Source organism: Petaurus breviceps, unplaced genomic scaffold, assembly GCF_028583685.1.
Source record: "Petaurus breviceps papuanus isolate PSGF00001 unplaced genomic scaffold, PetGlider_PUasm1.0 685, whole genome shotgun sequence".
Classification (NCBI taxonomy): domain Eukaryota; kingdom Metazoa; phylum Chordata; class Mammalia; order Diprotodontia; family Petauridae; genus Petaurus; species Petaurus breviceps.
In genome coordinates this window covers 3735466-3754052 of record NW_027186455.1, presented here as the reverse complement: position 1 = coordinate 3754052, position 18587 = coordinate 3735466, and the positions used below count along the sequence as shown (strand labels likewise).

The following is an 18587-nucleotide window of genomic DNA, read 5'->3' as shown; positions in this document are numbered from 1 at the left end:
GTGGTGGTGATGATATGGAAGATCCTGATGGTGTTCAAGACTCATGGCTCCTTTGTTATGCAAGACCAGCTTAGTTATAAAGCACATCAGGTTGATGCCACCTTATGAGTCATTTGAAAATTGTGTGGGGGTGGGGAATAGGAAGTGCTGTCAAATTAATCTGCTACCTGAGCAGAGAATCTGAATGCCCATTGCAGGTTTGCAACTTATATTAGGCAACTTTGGTAAGGGATCAAGGTGGTCTCTATTTCAGAAGTAAAGAAATGTCCACATAGATGAAGATTTTTAAAAAGCACATGCAGTTATTTTGAACAGGGGAGTTGTATCCAAAAGAAAAACTACCTGAGAATAGATAAAAGTATTAAACAATCAAAGCTCCTCATCAGTTTTCTTAGGAAAGGGTGGTAATTTCCTATACTGCTGTGTTCTGGAAAGATTTGCAAGATATTCTAGGATTCCCAAGTTAGACTGATTATTGGTCTCCTTAAGTCTTATTTGCACTGATGCGTCCCAGTTCTCTTGCTGGGAACTACTTTCTTCTTTATGGCTACTAAATTTTTAGAATATTACTCTGGAACATATGCAGAATCAACTGGCTCCTTTTCTGACTCTTGGGACTCTTTCTTCTGCAACTCTCCCTCTTTTGACTGACCCCAAACCCTTGAGTATGTTTTTTCCCTAGGTTAACATGTCTTTCTGACAATACCAGGGCTGAGAATCCCCCTAATTCTTGGCCTAGAGGCTTAGAAATGTCTGCCTTCAGCTGACTGGTCTACAATCACACTTAGGGCCCATTGGCCTTTTAGCCAATATTAATAGTTTTGGAGCTATTTTCCACATAGTGCTCTAATTACTGGAGGGAGGACATTGATAGTGGAAAGGGGATCTGACCTTCAGACACTATAACCAGAAATAATGCTAAATAAATAAGAGAAATTATCCTCTAATTCAGTAGTGAAAGGAGAAATGTGGAAAACAAGTATGTCCTCAAATTTTCACAAAAACAGTTAGATGAACATTAGTAGTTGAATTAGTTAAGCATTTTTGGAACAAATGCCTAAAAATACAACATATTCCTTACTTCTCTGGTCAGGGAACCCAATCCTTCAATCTGAAATGATCCTTTGCTGAAGAAAATCCAGTACCATCTACCCCTTTTCATTAACACTCTCATTAAACAGGTAGGCTAGAGATGTTAAAAAAAAAATCCAAGCAGAGGCTACTGTCCAGCCCAGCTTTTATTTCTTAGCTGTTGTCCTGCCACAGCAAGCCAGGCAGTCCATTTTCTGCTTTCACTGTTGGTTACTCCTTACAACTCCATTTATTTCTCTGATGAGAGTTCACCAGTTTCAAAGGATATTGTTTTAAGTAGTCCAAGGAATCCTATCGATCCTTAGAGATACTTAATAATTAACCACCCCTATTTTTGACAGAAGTACCACCAATTCAGAACTGGAACCCAGGGTAGAGGCTAAGCAAAATTTGACTCTTGGGACTTGAAAAGTCAGGAACAGAGTCAGGAACTAAGGGCTGAGGCCCAGTGGGGCTCTGCACCAGAGGATCACTAAATTTTCTGCAACAAACTAACACTACAAATTGAGGAATTAAGGGGTTAACCACCCTTACTATGGCAGAGAGAAGAACCTGTTCCAACTTCATGTGGGACAAATGGCAGAGTCATTTTCAAAATCAATGTCAGGATGGCAAAAAAACTCTCTGTACTTTTGGTGTTTGAATTCTGATGATTTCTCACTGCCCCGAGATTTCACTGTTATCAAGGGACACTCAAAAAGGAAAGAAACGAATGTTAATTGTAGTTCTTGTTCCTGAACAGAGAACTGCCCCCCCCCCCCACTCAAACAATCCTTATGGGGTAAGGAAACATCTCCACCAGCTAGGCATGGCAACAGGGAAGATATGGCAAAAAGGTAAGAAAACCAAGGGAGGAACTAGATACCAAGATTGACAAAAGACAAAGTCTCTTGAAAAAGCAAAGCCTGGGGCAGAAAGGTAAAAACAACTTATCTCTGGCAGGGTGTTTGGCTACTGCTGATACTAGCTGAAGTTACAGAAGGTTCTGTGGACAGAAAATGAGCAGTATTGTTATAAGTAAAATACAAAACATCCTTTCTTTAATGCTGAGGAAGAAGAGGGAGAAACTGGGAAGGGACAAAGACACTGCAGCCCACGAGGGTTGCTTGGGAAAAACTTATTCTAATAAAACTTTATTTTTTCAAACACAGCCACAGAGGCAGGACCTCATTTTTAATACACACAGACTTTTTTCTTTTAATATAAAACAAAGTTACCAAAATTTTCTTTTGTTGTGTGGGTTTTAATCCCATTAGCACAGGGACTTTGGCAGCAGGTGGAAGTGTACATGGCAGCAGGGGCTGCTGCTGGGCAGTTACCAGGGGACAGGAGGATTGAGGAGGATGAAAGCACCAGTCTTACAGCAGCTTCAATCACACATAGAAATACTCACCCATGGGTTAGCCAAACAACCCAACACATCACAGATGGAGACTTTCACCCAACAATGCCCACTATAAATCTGGTACAAGGGTACACCTTTATTAGGCAAACCCAATTGATGTGAAAAATCTAGATTTATAAAATAAGATCAATTGGAGGGGAAGTTTTTTGTTTTGGGAGGTTTTTTTTTTTTTTGACAAAAATTGGATTCAGGATGCTTTAAAATAGTGACCTTCCTTTAGTGTATTTAAAATATTTGGATCCAGGTTACACAAAATTTTTCAGGAATATATTCAGTAATGCAAAATCCACCTGCTCATTAAAAGACTTGTCCTGGGGCAAGGCAGTGGTTCCAGTAGATTTCATAAAAACACTTTCAAGCTTTTCAATTTTAAATGGTATTGTACCTATGGGCTTTTCCCCCCAGTTGAATATACCCCCTAAGGCAATAAGAAAGCCAGGTCAAGGGTGTGCATTACTGAATTCAACCCTCCTACTTCACTAGCTGATAACTCCCTTCATAAGGAGACATCAGATGTTTAAGCAGATAGTCATCAATAGAAGAAAAGCACTCCCTAGGTAGTGAGATAGGAACATGATGCTGAAAATAGTAGAAGCATGGGCTAGAAGAAATTCTGACCTGAAGGAGGAAAGCAAGAAGAAACAAAAGCAGGAGGGAGAGAAACAAAGGACTGCCAATTTCCAGCACTGGATTTCCCAGTCTTTATCAGGCTTGCACCCCCATCTACAAACAGGACAGATTCAAGAAGGAGAAACGGTCAGGTGTAGATGAAATCAGGTATGGATGATGAAGAGATAGAAGGAAAAGAACCTTAGTAGTCATGCCCAGTTCAGCAAGGCCCTTTTAGCACCTACTATGGGATCTCTCAGATCCCAAGAGTCAGCATCTTTCACTGGTGTTACTATTATGGGAATGTGAGAAGCGTAAGAAATGGCAGGTTCAAACCCATACGAAGCCTCCAGAGATGAGGACCTTTAGAAAGACCCCTAGGACATCCTAGTAACTAAAAGAGTAAACAGACATTCCCCCCATACCTATAATAGGCAAGGCAGGGCCCTATATTAGATTCAGTCAAATACTAGACAAACTACCTACTTAGCAACTGTGGTAGCAGGTACAGCAGCAGAGAAAGGTGATACCCACTGTCACCAGCATAGCCCTTAAAAGCCTCACCACTACCAACAGGGCCTGATACTCTGGCTCAGGTCACTGGATAGAAAATAATACAAAACAAACAAACAAACAAAAAATCTCAGCTGTTTCTCACAGATTTTGCTTCAAAATCTACAATTAACTCCTTCAGTGAGTCCCAACCTCCCTACTATCTCCCAGGGCCAATTAGAAACAAAAACATTTCCTAGCTGGAATTTAGTATAATCCAACATAGTCAATGCCAACTCCCACTTGGGGTCAAGCTAGGCTTGGGTCTAAGAGTGATTCCCCCCATACCCCTGCCACCTTGTCCTCCCCATCTGCTTTCAAATGTTTGTGATGTGGTGAGCTCACCCAAGTCAGCTGGGACCTGCTGTCACTCCTCCTGCTGCTGTGCTCATCAGTTCTTGGTGAAGATGTAGGCCGGTGAATCTGATCTGGAACAGGAAGGGGTGCCTTCCCAAGCTTCCCTCTCCCAGACTAATGAAAGGGGTAGGGTGGAGGGTGGGGGAAGGTCAGAGAGAAAGGTATCTACAACAGACACCTTTCTCCAAGTAGAGATAAAGGGAGAAATGAACATGCAGGGTTATCATAGCCACTGTCCCTCTTCAACATCCCCTCCCCCCATTTACCAGTTGTGTATACAATGAAGGGCTGGGGAGCAGAATACTAAGACCATTCTGATGGGGAGCAAAAGATTGGCTTTGACCAAACTGGGGTGTATATACTTACCCCCAACAGCTGGTACTATCCCAGAGTTGGGAGGCTAATAGCACATTTTAGGACAATCCAGATGTCCTATAGGGGACATCTCTGTAAGTCTCCCACTTTAGGGCAGCCCCTCCAAAAGAACAAGCTTCCACCCAAAATAGAAACATAGTGAACCAGAGGAAAAGTTGACCATACACCAGCACACGATCAGTTAGGAAAGATTAGAATTGGAAGGAGAGTGCCCTGATCAGGGTCCTTATTTCTCCCATTTGGAGATTTTCCCCTAATCTTTCATCAAAATTTGGGATCTTATACCACCTGATACCACTTGATACTCCAAGGTGGGCCAGCCACATTTTCCCTGGGACTGCTCACACAAACACCCTCACACCCCCACACACAGATCATCTGACATCATGGCCAAATTCTAAGACCTGACAAATCCCTCAAGTCAAAGAAGTTTGTGAACATCCCAGCACAGAAACATGGGGCCACAAAGCCTTCCTCTAGACTTCATCTCACTTCTCTCTTGACATCACACACAGTAGCTCTCCTCAGATTTTAGCTAAAGACTTTCAACAGAAGTTGAATTCTGTACCACCTCACCCCTTGCTCTCCCACAACCAAACTCAGCTCCTCTGATTGAGCTGTTGGGTCTGCACTGTGCAGCTTTATGGTGCGTGCTATTTCCCAGCTGCCCAGAACTGGAGCCCTCAACTCACCCCAGTTCCCAGGTTTAGTCTCTGGCCTGGAGGCCTCATCACTTGTTAGTAGACATGAAGTTTGCTTTCCCCCCAAGAAGCAGCTTCTCAACTCTAGTTTTCCTCAATCAGATTCAAGTCCAGGTCCCCAAAGTCCTGCTGGCAGAGTGTCCGCTTGGTAAAAAGGGATCGGTCCCACCTCCTGGTCCCCTCTTCTTCCTCTTCGCTTTCACTCAGAACCTGGGAGTAGCCGCCAAGGGGGCTGCAGGAGGCAGAGAGGGGCGCAGGGCTACAGGCCATGAACCACGGTGGGGAGATGCTGTTGCCTTCCTGGGCTGTATCTATGAGACAGAGACCTCCTGAATACGGTTTCTGTCAAACAAACAACAAAAGTTAAGCATACAAAGGCAACATTGCTCTGTCCCTACCTCCCAACCTAGGGAATCCCAGAGCGTGAGTCCAAGTCATCAGTCTTCTGTTCTAATGGGCACACAGCCCAGCTACTCAGGGGATCTTTGTTTTCCTGCTCCTGTCTCAGCCACCCCTCCCCAAAACTGGAGTAGATCAAAGGCTCTAAGTTTCAGAGATCTTTAAAAGTGCATAAACAGCATATGTCCCAAGCTTATCTATCCCAAAGTGCTCACTCCTAGACTATTTCAGGTGTCCTGATACTGTCTTGTTTCAAGCTGCTGCTGTGAAGAGCACCAGGGAGAGCTTTCCTACCTGTTTTTTTTTTTCACTTGAGAGAAAATCTGCAAGGCAGAAGTGCTAAAACCTTGGGAATATGGGGGAAAATGGTGGATTTTGGTTCTCTTACCGCCAACATTCTTGGTGCAAGCTGGGAAAGGGGAGTGGGAAGGGCTGGCGGAAGGAGGCAAAGAAGGAAGGTATACCAGAATGATCCACTTCAGGTACTTATTTCAATGGTTTAATTTGCCCTGGGTTTTGCCAAACCCAGAGACAGAAAGAATTTAGAGAAGGAATCTTAGGGAGCCCCTGCCTCGGAGCTCTCTTTTGCTGCTTGTTGGGGGGAGGGAGGGGGCTGACTTAAGGGTGGGAGCAGAGTAGATTCCCCCAAGCTCCCTTATCCCCGTCAGCCCCACCTGATTCATTTTATCGAAGTCCAGTGAGGGTCGAAGACGCCTGGGGTCATCATCATGGCGCCGTTTGACCCCACCCTTTCGTGCATCCAGGTCACAAGGCTGCGATCGGCTTCGGGGAAGACCATGGGGTCGCCAGGTCAGCTCTGGGGAGGAGGAGGGGGAACTCCGGGCAGAGGGCAGGAACCGGCCTGCCTGTGGGATGAGGATGGGGGACAAGGAGAAGCGGCGCTGTGGAGGGAAAGGGGAGAGGGGCTCATGATCACTCTCCCATGATCCACTGGGAGGGGATGCAGCACAGGGTCTTGGGGAATCATGATGGGTCAGGGCCAAACTGAAGAAAGGTGGGCTGCAGGATCTGTTGGCCTTGACACACTGAAGAGAGGCACTCGGGGCTTGGAGGAACCTGAGGCTGGAGACCCGCTTTGGGGAGCTCTGATGCGGTACCAGTGGCCCACCCACTCCTCCATTACTGCCTTGACGCTTGACAGGAGTCCACAACTTGGAAGGAACAGGCCGCCACACAGGCTGCCATCGAGACAGGTCCACAGGTACTGAGAGAGAGCGACAATGCCTCTTGGATGGAGGGGCAGGAGGGACAGGAACTTTCTCTGAGCCTGGAGACTCTGGGGAAAGGCCCTGGCAGAGGGGTTTCTCCTGTGGGGAGCCTCCCCGGCTTGGAGGTTTGAAGTGCAAACTCAGACTAGAGTGGCGATAACTGAGACTAAGGCTGTCCTTGAGCTCGGCACAGGGACAGGGAGGCAGGCCCCTCCAGGAAGCACCTTCTGGAAGACATTAAGAAAACCAGATTTTAAATCATTCCTCCTGTTCTGCCAAACCAGGAAAATCCCACATGATTGCTAAATCAAGAAACAAACTGAGTCTATTATGAACATTTCTGATCCCTCCCCTAACTCTACCACTTCTTCCAGAAGTGGTTTCAGGTATATACAGCATATTTTATATGTTTCTCTATCGCCCTTCCCAAGGATACAGGTTGCAGAGCTGGGACAAAGTTGGATAAAACCTTCTCCAACAGCACCTCTTCTGGGAAAATATATGCCTCAGATGCCTATGGTCAGCCCATGAGCTTTTTCTCATAGGACACCTATCTTTATAGCATCATTGCTAGCAGGAAACAGGATTCAATTCAAATCAACAAGCACCAGGAAAATACTAGTATCAATCAATGTACTCTGCTGCACAAGGGATACAAAAGCAAAAATGAAATAGTCCCTGATCCCAAGGAATATAAATTCTCTGGGAATGCCTTCCAGGTAGTATTTTCTTTGTTTCCCTGGCCATATTATCCAGGAAAAAGAATAACAAAAGTGGGAGAATTCTAAACCTAGACAAACCAGCTCTGCAGAATGGGGCAAAGCTCCTCACATCCTTCGAAATACTCCAGAAGGTAAAACAAATGGAAAGCCAATACCTGTTGAAATCCCTGAAACAAAAGTTGAACTGCCCTTGATTTAGCGTGTTTGGGTAGACTCAACCAATGTCAGAAAAGAGTCTACAACCCTCTAAGTCTACTAGTCCAGGGGTGGGGAACCTTCGGCCTAGAGGCCACATGTGGCCCTCTAAGTCCTTGGGATTGGCCTTTTGACTGAGTCCACACTTGAGGACCTAGAGAGCCACATGTGGGGCCTCTAGGCTGTAAGTTCCCCATCCTTGAACTAGTCAGTTATTATTCAATGTAGAAAACCACGCAAAAGCACGATATATATGACAACACATCAAAAATTGCTCTTGATCTTACCGGAAACAAGCTGGAAAGGGTCCCCACAGGTAGAGACATCAGAATGATCAGGCAAAGGCTTTAATTAAAAGAAAGCAGAACAAGAAGTCAAGATACCCTGAAGAATCTCTGCATAAGACCCCAGCTAGCCTATAGCTCAAAAATTTCATGTGATACAGAAGGGTCTGGATATTGAATCAGATCATCTTCCCCCCACAAAGTAATTTACTCCTTACTCCTTCCCTCAACTCAGTCAAAACAAACAAGAGAGTTCCTCACAATCTAACCAAAATTCTCACCCCCAAGTACATGGTTATAGCATTTCCTTCTCCTTAACGCCTCCCTTTCTAGAACAGTTTTCATCTAGATAATCTTCTATGGGCTCTTTCAATACAGAGACTGGAGGCATGCAGCATGAAGTGATGAACAAGATATTAGGAAAGGGGACATGTGGAGGGAAACTTTTTTTTTTTTTTACCAGACTGATCCTGAAGCATGTGCATTTCAATTCTTCCAAACTCTGCTTCTGTAGTTGCTCAGTAATCAAAGTTATCATGATTCTCTCCAAGACCCAGAACTTGAGTGGAGAAGTGGAACGTCTCCCTTTGTCTTGTGACCTTTAACCACCTCACTTCGGAGTCACCTTTTGCCACTCCATCACCGTTCTAGCATCACCGGGACTTCCCACTCGATTCATGCCTGCTGAAATCTGCAAGGTATACAAGGACCAAGCTCCCTACCACCAATATTAGAGGATATATACTTCTGGTCTATTACATTCCCATCTAAGTTAACTAAGCTTGCTTTCGTATTACCTGACTAGGCTGCAGTCTAAACACAGCCAAGAGTCATTTTAATCCATGTCTACTTTGGGAAAGGACCAGGCACCCAAGTGGGCATTTCCATCTTGGTCTCCTGCTAATATATTTTCTTCAACCTTCAAATCAACAAATATATATCAGACCTACTGGGTGCCTCTAGAGGTTGCTGGGGGAAATACAAAGTTTAGACAAAACAATTTCCTACCTTCAAGAAACTTAACACAGTTTTGTAAGAAGGATGTGAAATATACCAGTATAACAAAGGTTACAAAATAATACAGTCAAGTCCTACAAAAAGTAACATGAGACCTGGGTGGGCTGCCAACTGCTTAGGGCTCACACTAGTTAAGCCTATGCCCAAATTTCAAGTTTGCTCAGTTAGATGGGAAGTTTGAATGTTTTCTTTCAAGGACAATGAAACCAATGGCCAAGAAACTTCACCTGTACTTCCTAACAACAAAAATGTGATGAAATATGTGGTTTTGCAGAAAATTGTGACTTGCACTCAACTTGAGGTACTAAGAAGTTATCGTTTTCCTTGACAGAATGGATTGTGTTTGCTAAAGGCTTCCTAAAAACTTTGAAAACCCAAAAAACTGGCAAGCAGAACAATTCCAGTCATCCTTAAATCCTACAGATCTATATGACCTCATTCTGCCAAATTTCAGGGCTGCTCTGGCTCAAAGGCTATACAATACATACTGATAGTAAAGCAACTTCCTGATAAAAAGTTAGAAGGAACACTACTATGTGTTCTACTAAGAGTAGGCTCCAAACCCATATCAGCTGTGGGACTTTTGCTGGATTGAAGAAGGTCTTCCAATGGTTTCTGTTTATCCAATTTTAGGAATGACCTAGGGGGCAATATGATCCTCTAGAGTACATAACTTACTCTAGTGAAAGAAGTTAAGGGATACCTAGGTTTTAATACCAATTCCAACCTTACTTGCTATGTGAACCTTGGGCAAATAACATCGATCTCTCTATGGGCCTCAGTTTCTTCATAATTAAAATGAGGGAGAAATAATGGTATCTGGTAACTAAGATAAGGGATAAAAGCAATTTGAGCTCTGTGAAACAACACACTACATAAATCCAAGGAATCATTTCAGAGGAGTCCAGCAGGGTATCATCTCTCACTCTTCCTGTTCAATGCACCACAAAGCCTAGGGATGCTGGGAGTGATGACATCATTAGGATGCAGAAGGCAATCTGTTCTACCTTTCTGGCTGGACACCATTCACTCATTCATTCACTTGTGCCTGTGTACTCACAGAAGTCTAAAAGGGCACTGTTTGTATATGACAAGCTCTGTTTTGTATGTGACCTTGGGGGCAAGTTATTCTGTGACTTTTTCTTTCTGTAAAATGGGGAGAATACTCCCTAATCCATACCCATCGCACAGAAAGATATGTTTCCTGAGATACTGGGAAAGTTCTCTATGCTCTTCAGAAAAAAAAAAAAAGCACTACAAAAATCCTATAAACTGATACTTCTCCTCAGCTGCTCCCCCTATACATGCCCTTGTTACAGAAGTTAGAACTCAAGTTATATCACACTTCATGCTCTTGGTTTCTTAAAGCAGCCTTTTGGAGATCCATCAATGGAAAAAGGTACCTAGTTGCATTCATATAGTAGGGACAGCCTACAGAGTATGAGACAAACTTATTTCCAGGTTATTAAGATTTGGACCAGAGTAAAACTCTTAATTCTCCCTCTCCAGAATCAAATGAAGAGAATGATTTCATATTTTCTGTATTCTAACTGCTGGGATGTAGTCATACACAAGTCATTGCAACAATCCAACTACTACCTATCACATTAACTGATATTTTAGGCCCCACATTTCTTAAAACAGATTGGGGGGAGGGAGGGGAAGGAAACCTGAAACAAATGAACCAAAATACAAAAGGAAACAATCTAGCTTTCAAGAGGGCTTTCCTCCCTAATCTAGGCAGTCAACCTAAAGCATTAGAAGGCTTACTCTTGGGCCTTCACCCTTATTTTCTAACTGCAGAATAAAGAAAGCCCTGAACCCACACTAAACAAGTTAAAACTTCTCAGTCTAACAACTGGCAAGGAGCAAAACCCTTCTGGGAGGAGGCATCTGGCTTGGCCTCTGAGGCACCCCATTAGGCCCAACCCTCTCTCCCCATCATTTTTCTGTCCTTTCTCCAAATGGGGCACTGACATTCCCCTACTTTCCAAAGATCTAAGCGACCATTTATTGATTCTGGGGTCTGAAAAAGTATCAGGGCTTTAGAGCACAAGTTCTCTCTTGGGGGTGGATCTACTTAGTTCAGTGGGACAGGATGGCAGTGAGACAGGCTGGCGGGAGATTTTTTGGGGACCCCAGGCCTTCTCCCCCAATCACAACCCCCCCCCCCCCCCGCTTGGGGGTTAGAGTCTGAATAAAAACAACGGCGGGGGTGGTGGTGGAGTTTTTTCTCCTCCAAGGCCCTGGTGGAGCCTGGAGTGGGTGTGATGAGTGTTAACAGCCCACCCCTTCTCCTTCACCCACAACTAGACTATACGCCACCCCCCCCCCCCCCCCCATCCCTGGGTTGCCACTGCCTTTACCTACGGGCGGGGCATGAGGTGACCTATGACCCTATGGGGGGTGGGGGCGGATGACGTCAGAAGAGCCGCTACCCGCCCCTTAACGCCAAGCCTTCTGGCCGGGGACCCGGGCCCGTGAAGGAGTTTGCGGGGGGAGGTGTCTGGGGATACAGCGCTCTAGCGGCCCCCTCCCCCCCCCCCCCAGTCCCGGGCTCCCCGCAACGGGGTGGCTTGCAAAGCCAGGCCATGGGGAGGGGCTTGCTGGGAAGGGAATGGAAGGAGGAAGGGAGGAGCAGCTGAGATCCCCGCCCCGGGGCCCAGCGCCACCTGCCCCCAGGGCCCGCCCGCCCGCTACCTACCGCAGCTCGGTCCCCTTCCCAGGGCCGCAGCCGGAGCAGCTCTGAGCTCGCCACTCGCCCCACGGCGCCCTTAAATAACGCCGGAGCAAACCAATCGTCCCCCAGCTAGAGAGGGGGGGGTAGTTTGCCCACTCCCAGGACCTACCACGAAGCCCTGTGCGAGGGCCAGAATCCCTGAGGTTTTTTTCCCCTTCCCTAAGAAACTATTGGTAAACAGTAGCGTCCGTGATGGAAAAGGTGCTTCACTTGCTTCCCCCCGATGGGCCTCGCCTTAAGGGGGCCTTGATCCTCACCAAGTTCCCCCGCCAAATTGCGGAAAGTGGAAGGGACCAGGTCTAGGCTGAACTAACTTCGGGCCAGTGGGGAGAACAGACAGAGGTAAACAAACTCAGGCCCCCTGTCTACTGTTCCAGCTCCGGCCAGCCTGAACCTCCTTCTCCGACCCTGACCTCTAGCAGAACAAGCCTCGCACCCCGGTGTTTGTTTTTCTATCTCTCCCTGTACTGCCACTGTTCTGGAAAAAACCCCTCTTCCCTGCCTCTGAAGACTCGTCTGAGACCCAGGGGCAGATGGGAGATGTAGTTCCAATGTTGGCCAGACTTGGGGCCTGCTTGAAAGGACACCAGAACCATGGGCAGCAGGACAGCCAGGGGTGGGGTGCATTCCCGCTCTGGATCCCCGGGCCTTTGACCCATCCCCAGTCCTTTCTTCTTTCTCCAGCAGTCGCGTCTGCATGTCCATTACACTCACTGGGCCTGGACCCCTTCTCTTCTTCCACCGTGGGCCCCCCCTCCTTTCCAGTCACAGCAGGATGAGGTAATTGGGTTGTGATTATGACATCATAATAAGCTCAGCTCTTCCTCTCCCCCTTTCCCTCCCTCCCTCCCAACATGTTCAAGAGGAGGTGCCTGCAGGACTCCTCTATAAAACCCTTTTTTTTTTCATGCTTTGTGTAGAAGAGGTCAGACCTCGAAAAGATCTTCTTTGTCCATAAAGCAGGAGTGGTCAGGGAGAGGAAAGGGCTATTCTTTCACCAAAGCCACAGGATTTCTGACTCTGAAATAAGGGGGCAAGTTAAGACTAAAACTCAGCCCCCAAGAAAGGCCTAGATAAAAATAGAGCAAAAGAACAGGGACAGAGACTTGAGAATGCCAAGGTAAATAAATGAATCCACAGCCTTGCCATCAGAGAGGCAAAGGGGTAGAGAGGAGTGATATTAATCCAAGTTTGAGCTAACTGAAAAGGGTTTTCTTTTTGCAGGCTGGCAAGTTTGTAAAACAGGGAAGGAATAGGAAGGAAGGAAAAAATAGTAAGGTAGGACACTAAGCTAAGTAGGGGGCAATTTCTTCATCAAGGGCCAATGATGGTCTTGCCCCAAAGAGCTGAGCAGCCTCCTTGGCCTTCAGGAACCAATTTCCTAAAAAGGCCTTGTATTCTCAGCAAACCCAGCACCCCCCAACACTGAAAGTGGTAGGTAGCTTCCATCATCTCCCAAGCAGTACAGCCAGTGACAGGGAACTTCCAGCTGGAGACGTGGAAGTGAGGTGGTAAGAGCCAACATGTCAAACTGAAAAGAGAGAGGGGAAGGGGATAATTTTTAAGAGGTAGGTAGACAATAGCTATCCCCCCTGTTTTCCTAAAAGAGGTAGCCTAGCTTGGAGGGAAGAATAGTATTCATTAGAATCTTTATTATTCCCCTTTCCCCACTCCTAGAGAAAAAACACAAACATTTTTACAACCCTGGTAAACATCAGACTGTGAAGTATTAAACAGGCAATTCTTCCTAAAGTTTAAGATAGTAGGCTTGTAGATGATGTAATTTTATGGGGCAGAGGCTAAAATTAGGGTTCTAATTGAGATACTTGCCCTCCCTTACCATCTATGTTTAATTTCCATATTTAAGCTTTTCTCCCAATACACCATGGGCTTGTTTGCATAAAAAGAAAACTCTAGTCGCACCAGTTCCCAGTTTACCACCCTAACCCCCACCCCAGTTTATCCTAGTGTGTATATATATATTTACACTTGCTTTGAACTCAGCTTAAATTCATCTATATTCATTATGAAATATACCCACACCCTGAAAGACAACTCTTTTGATACTATTCCTATGGACCTACCTGGGTTCTCATTTGGTCTTGATCTGGATTCCACAGGGGAGTTGTAACACTGAGCCAGTTTTCCAAGAAGTCATCTGAAGATCCTGAATCCATGGTTCCTGAAAGATTCTCCACTTCCTGCCTAGCAAAGGCATACTTTATTAGGGGAAGAAACAGAAGCAGAATAAACCAGGACCAATGCAGACCCACCTTTAGATAGTTAGCTGTTGCCAGAATGGGGAGCAAGAAAAAGGCTGTAAGATTCAGTTATCATCACAATCACTCCATTAAGAAACTTTCACCCTGGTCCTGTCTCTCTCCTTACACCCTGGTTTTTGCCAAGGGAAGAGAAGGTTTAGAACCCAAATCCCACAACTCACTGTAGCCAGATAGAAGAAGAACACATATCATTCTCCTTGTACAACAAAGGTTGACTGGGGGGGTCCCAAGCATGTAGGGCTCGTCGCCATTGCCTGATCTGGGCATCCCAGGAACGTCGACTGTACCTTCGGCTTTTGTCAGGCGTTTGAGGGTGAAATCCTGGCTGTCGGGCTGCCCTAGAGATAAAATGAATATCTTAAACTATGGTCAAAGACACCTATAAATAGATGGATCAAGCTCAGTGCTTCAGTGTTATTGGCATGACTGAGAACTAGCCTAGTTGAAAAAAAATTCTTCAGGATTGTTGGACATAGTTCATTAACTGTTTGCAGGTATCAGATACTGACTTTAGAACAATGTTCATAGGCTCACAGATTCAAAGCTGAAAGGTACACCTCAGAGACTGCTTAGACCAAATCCCTCATTTTACAGTTGATAAAGCTGAGACTTAGCTCTGGGCCTTTGTAGTAGCTATATACCATCCCTAGAATGCACTCCCACCTCATCACTCACTGCATCTTAGAATCTCTAATTTCCTTCAAGGCAAAGCTCAATGGCCATCTTTTACATGAAGTCTTTATGTCCCTCAGCTCTCCCCACCAAAAAAAATTACCTTGTATACTTTTGTGTACCTGTTGCCTTCAGAACATAAGGGCCTTGAGTGAAGGTACTATTTCATTTCTGCCTAACATATAGTAGGCACTTAATAAACACTTGCTGATTAAATGACTTGTACACAAGATCACACAAGTTACAGTAAATAAGGCCAGAATTTGAACTCAGGTCCTCTGTCTCAATCCACCACTTTTTCTACCATACCCTACTGCTTTGCAGGGTTGAATGCCTCTAATATATCCTCTCCTACTGATGAATAAAAGTGTACTGACTGACGTTCAAAGTCTGAGAGAAGAGATAGGATAAGCTTAGGAAAGCTTTAGTCTAATAAACATTTTTAAATGGAAGACTGTTTATAAAGATGCAGAAAGGCAAGTGGTGAGAATGTCCAGGAAGAATAGGTAGCCATTGACAAGATCAGAACAAGTATTATAGATTATGTAGAATGCTTAAAGATGTTTAGAAAAAAGCAAGATTAAATGATAGGCTGCCTAATTTTTCTTAAGGCATTCTAATATGAATTGTCAAAGGTAATTTGCTATTAACTGGTAACTATTCATGGTTAAAGATATTGTCTCCAATTCTTCAATGCATAAATCTTACCCATCCCCAAACCCTCTGTTCTTACTTAGGGACTTGCAGCAAGAAGCACTGGTAACCAGCTGTTCGTTTCCCATAGTCTATCTGCTTTTGCCTCCTTCGAAGAACAATCTCATCTGTTTCTACCTCCTGCCTGTGGAGAAATAAATGTCCTAGGCTATGAAAAACATAAAATATTTTTTTTGGAGGGGGGAAGGTAGGGCAATTGGGGTTAAGTGACTTGCTCAAGGTCACAAGGGTAGTTTTTGTGTTAAGTGTATGAGGCTGGATTTTGAACTCAGGTCCTCCTGACTCCAGGGTCGGTGCTCTATTCATTGCACCACCTAGCCACCCCTAAACATAAAATATTTTTAAAGATCTCATTACACCAAAGGCCGTCTCACCCCATCTACCAGACTCTATAACTCACCTGGACCTTCTGTAGCTGGGCTCTGTGCTGACTCCCACACTCACCATCTTTACTTTAGCGGAAGAATTCCCAATCTCAAGTATCTTCTTTTGGGGGATATGGATTCTATAAGTAAAGAAGGTCTGAATGAGTAGGTGGCTGCTTTGCTTTTCATCCCCACATCCTTCATCTGGATCCTGGACAGCCATATTGAATTAGTGTCCACATCTCTAGCATACCCTTCACAATCCTCAGAGGTTCAATAAATAGCCAACGAACTTACATTAGACTTTTACTAATCACCTACTGTACGCAGATGGGGGTGGCAGGGATCGAGTTCAGATAAGACACAACCTCTTTCAGGATGTTTTTTTAACGACAGTCTGGTAGGGTAACGCAGACACAGAGATAATCATACACAATACCACACATGATTAGTGCATAGAAAGGTGCAAAAACGAGAGGTCAGGCTACTCAGTTGAAGTTGGATACGTAGCAGCCAGGAAAAGCACTTCGTCCTCCCGCTCCCTTCCAAGGATGGAATGGGGAACCTGCACGCCCCGATACACACCTCTCTCTCCTCAATCCCTGAGGTTCCAAAGGCAGATTCTCCATTTCATCGCTTCACCTCGATAAACACTGGGGTGAGAAGTCCGTGCATTAGATAAGGCGAAAAGGAAGGCAGGGAAGAAAAAAAAAAACCAACCCAGAACCCCTCACCTTCTTCATTCACCTGATTTTCCCTAGATTATCATTAAAAAGAAGTAAGTTGATGGGGGCGGAGAAAAAGGGCGGTGCGGGAAAGGGCAGAGGGGGTGTGGAGATTTAAATCTCCCGGGGTGGAAGTAGTGGGAAGGACGAGGTCTGGACCGACGGGATGAATGGCCAAAACATGAGCCAATCACGTATCCGGTTTCCCCAGAAGGCGGAGTTTCGCCGCAACCTCGTAGCCAATCCGGCGCCGATTTGCGCTTGCTCCGAAGATGCGCCCAATCTTGAGTCCCATCCGTCTCTTTGAGTTTGGGTCCTGCCTGGCGGCAGGTGACGCTTTAGCGAGTGGGACCACGGCCTAGATTAGAAGATTGGCTGCGGCGCGCGCGGTGGGAGTGGGGAGGAGGGATTGGTTGGGAGGCGCACGGCGATTGGTCAGGACGGGTCGGAGGGCGGGACTTTCCGGAGGCGCTCGGGGATTGGTCGGGAGGCGCCGCGCGCAGGCTTGGGGCCGGCGGAAAGTTTGAACTTTTAGGTGTGGCGAGCTGTTGGACTGCTAGTGTCCTGACAGAGCTCTCGGTACTCCCCGAGCGGCGCCCGGGAGATAGGGGCACAGATCCAGCACACGCTCTTGTCTGCTACCTCCCGCTGGAATTGTCCTTTTTGCATCCGACACAATTCCCCCCACCCACACACGCCTTCCACCCCCCGGGGGAAGCAGGTATGTTTGCCCGGGCTCGATTCTAGCTTTAGAACCGAAAGGAATCGCAAAGATCCGTTCCCGGGGAAGACCTCGATGCCCTCATCTGTAAAATGGGAACTATATTTGCTTACCTCTCTTGCAGGATAGGCAGGATTAAATGGCATCACATAAAGCACTGTCTAAGTGTCAGCTGCTGTTGTCAATATTTAGTTCAGTCCTCTCATAATTTGACTTCAATGATTGGTTTATACGTCATCGCTTCCATTTCCGGACTTATCGCCCCTCTCCCCCGGGAGCCATTCCCATAACAAACCCGCACATCCAAGTTCTGATAATATATACATTAATTCTGCATATGATTTAATATGTGCAGTATTTTGAGCCCATGTTCCGTCACCCATGCCACGGAGAGGATTGAATTTTCTCAGTTCTTCAGTAGGTCATTATAATTCCTCCTTTTCTGGTTTTGATCTTTTAAGTTTATATTGTTAGAGTCATTGTGGGTATAGTTTTCCTAGTACTGCTTATATCTTTACATCAGTTCACATAAATCTCATGCTTCTCTGAATTCTTCGAAATTCATGGTTTCTTATGGTGCGGTGGTATATTCATGTACTTTGTTTAGCCAGGCCTCCGTCAGTCCTGTCCTATCCTCTCATTTTACAGAGTAGGAAAGTCTATTAAGTGAGGATAGATGTTAGGATTAAATGCATATAAATAAATATATGTGGCTAATGTCCCGAGGTACTAACTAAAGTGAACTGAGAGGAAAAGGGATTTTCCCAGTGACAAAGTTGGTGGCTTTGTTGGCCAGGAGCAACTTAAGAGAGCTAAACAATATCATATCAGCAAAGCAAGAATGAATGACAACTGTCAAACTTTTTGTGAGATAATTTTGATAGATTTGTGTGGACAACCTCCTAATGGATGTTACTTCACACTGCCCATTTTTCTTCCAACCTTGCAAAATATGTAGCTGTGTTTTGACATTACAGTGTGTTATTATGTATTTGTTTTTGTGTAAACCATTTGTCTCCAATAGTAAAAACAGTAAGTTTCTACTTCACCTATAGAAAGTGAAGGTAAAAACTTAAGGGGTGGGGCAGGGCAGGGAGGGGGCTCTTGGAATGCAGCTGAACAAAACTAATGTATCAATCAAGCCTGATAGCATATGTATTTGATATTCTTACACCCACAGTCCCCCATTGTGGTATGAGCAGCACCTGTTTTATGTAGGGTAAGCTAATTGGGGAAACCATTCTGATGATTATCATTAGTTTGGTTTCTTTTCCACCTGAGGCCAGCCAATTGGGAGTTGGTGTGGAAGATTTTTAGTGGAATTCCTATTCTTCAGGGCCTATGCTTTCTTTTTGTGGAAGGTTGTGGGGTGGATTACTATCTTTTTTAAACCTTAGAAACTGTATCCTTTTTAACTTTTGCTCTTAATCA

The 18587-nt window shown here is 45.2% G+C and overlaps 3 protein-coding genes and 1 long non-coding RNA gene across 11 annotated transcripts in view; 2 read left to right on the top strand and 2 right to left on the bottom strand.

Annotated features, from left to right (window-relative positions):
• Positions 1-282: 282 nt before the first annotated feature.
• Positions 283-11765, bottom strand: FAM53C (family with sequence similarity 53 member C). 2 transcript variants are annotated; one of them, XM_069104299.1, is made up of 5 exons: positions 11642-11765; positions 8381-8611; positions 7924-7981; positions 6165-6946; positions 283-5433 (listed from the first exon to the last, which is right to left on the bottom strand). In XM_069104299.1, exons 2-5 carry the CDS (start codon positions 8456-8458, stop codon positions 5176-5178), a joined length of 1176 nt encoding a protein of 391 aa, XP_068960400.1. In that variant the 5' UTR covers positions 8459-8611; positions 11642-11765; the 3' UTR covers positions 283-5175. The 2 variants fall into 2 exon arrangements, with proteins under 2 accessions (XP_068960400.1, XP_068960401.1); XM_069104300.1 differs by having other exon boundaries at positions 8381-8638; positions 11642-11694.
• A 150-nt stretch (positions 11766-11915) lies between these two features.
• LOC138174118 (uncharacterized) lies at positions 11916-15510 on the top strand. Its single transcript, XR_011171619.1, has 2 exons — positions 11916-12457; positions 15369-15510. It is a non-coding gene; the product is annotated as an uncharacterized lncRNA (long non-coding RNA).
• Positions 12973-17367, bottom strand: LOC138174116 (oocyte-specific histone RNA stem-loop-binding protein 2-like). Of its 4 annotated transcripts, none has more exons than XM_069104301.1 (7): positions 17270-17367; positions 16296-16363; positions 15746-15850; positions 15365-15469; positions 14121-14297; positions 13762-13882; positions 12973-13208 (listed from the first exon to the last, which is right to left on the bottom strand). In XM_069104301.1, the coding sequence occupies exons 2-7, from the start codon at positions 16337-16339 to the stop codon at positions 13059-13061; spliced, it is 702 nt and encodes a 233-aa protein (XP_068960402.1). In that variant the 5' UTR covers positions 16340-16363; positions 17270-17367; the 3' UTR covers positions 12973-13058. The 4 variants fall into 4 exon arrangements, with proteins under 4 accessions (XP_068960402.1, XP_068960404.1, XP_068960403.1 ...); XM_069104303.1 differs by lacking the exon at positions 17270-17367 and adding an exon at positions 16445-16744; XM_069104302.1 differs by lacking the exon at positions 17270-17367 and adding an exon at positions 16458-16743.
• Positions 16896-18587, top strand: part of CDC25C (cell division cycle 25C) — a 38249-nt gene continuing 36557 nt past the window's right edge. For 2 of the 4 annotated variants that reach the window (XM_069104297.1, XM_069104298.1), the window contains exon 1: positions 16896-17156. Coding sequence is in view for 2 of the 4 variants with exons in the window: in XM_069104296.1 (XP_068960397.1) it covers positions 17504-17573 (70 nt within the window). In the remaining 2 variants the exon portion in view is untranslated. Of the gene's footprint in view, positions 17574-18587 lie in introns of all 4 variants that reach the window. The other 2 variants (XM_069104296.1, XM_069104295.1) reach the window with 1 other exon arrangement.

Coding starts and splice junctions, on each gene's coding strand:
- LOC138174116 (XM_069104301.1), bottom strand. CDS start 16,339: ATGGAGAATCTGCCTTTGGAACCTCAGGGATTGAGGAGAGAGAG. Junction 14,298..15,364: donor TTCTTGCTGCAAGTCCCTAA/GTAAGAACAGAG, acceptor TTTTATCTCTAG/GGCAGCCCGACAGCCAGGAT. Junction 13,883..14,120: donor TCTTCTTCTATCTGGCTACA/GTGAGTTGTGGG, acceptor TGCCTTTGCTAG/GCAGGAAGTGGAGAATCTTT.
- FAM53C (XM_069104299.1), bottom strand. CDS start 8,458: ATGATAACTTTGATTACTGAGCAACTACAGAAGCAGAGTTTGGAAGAA. Junction 7,982..8,380: donor CATGCTTCAGGATCAGTCTG/GTAAAAAAAAAA, acceptor TTTTAATTAAAG/CCTTTGCCTGATCATTCTGA. Junction 6,947..7,923: donor CCCTTTCCAGCTTGTTTCCG/GTAAGATCAAGA, acceptor AATGTCTTCCAG/AAGGTGCTTCCTGGAGGGGC.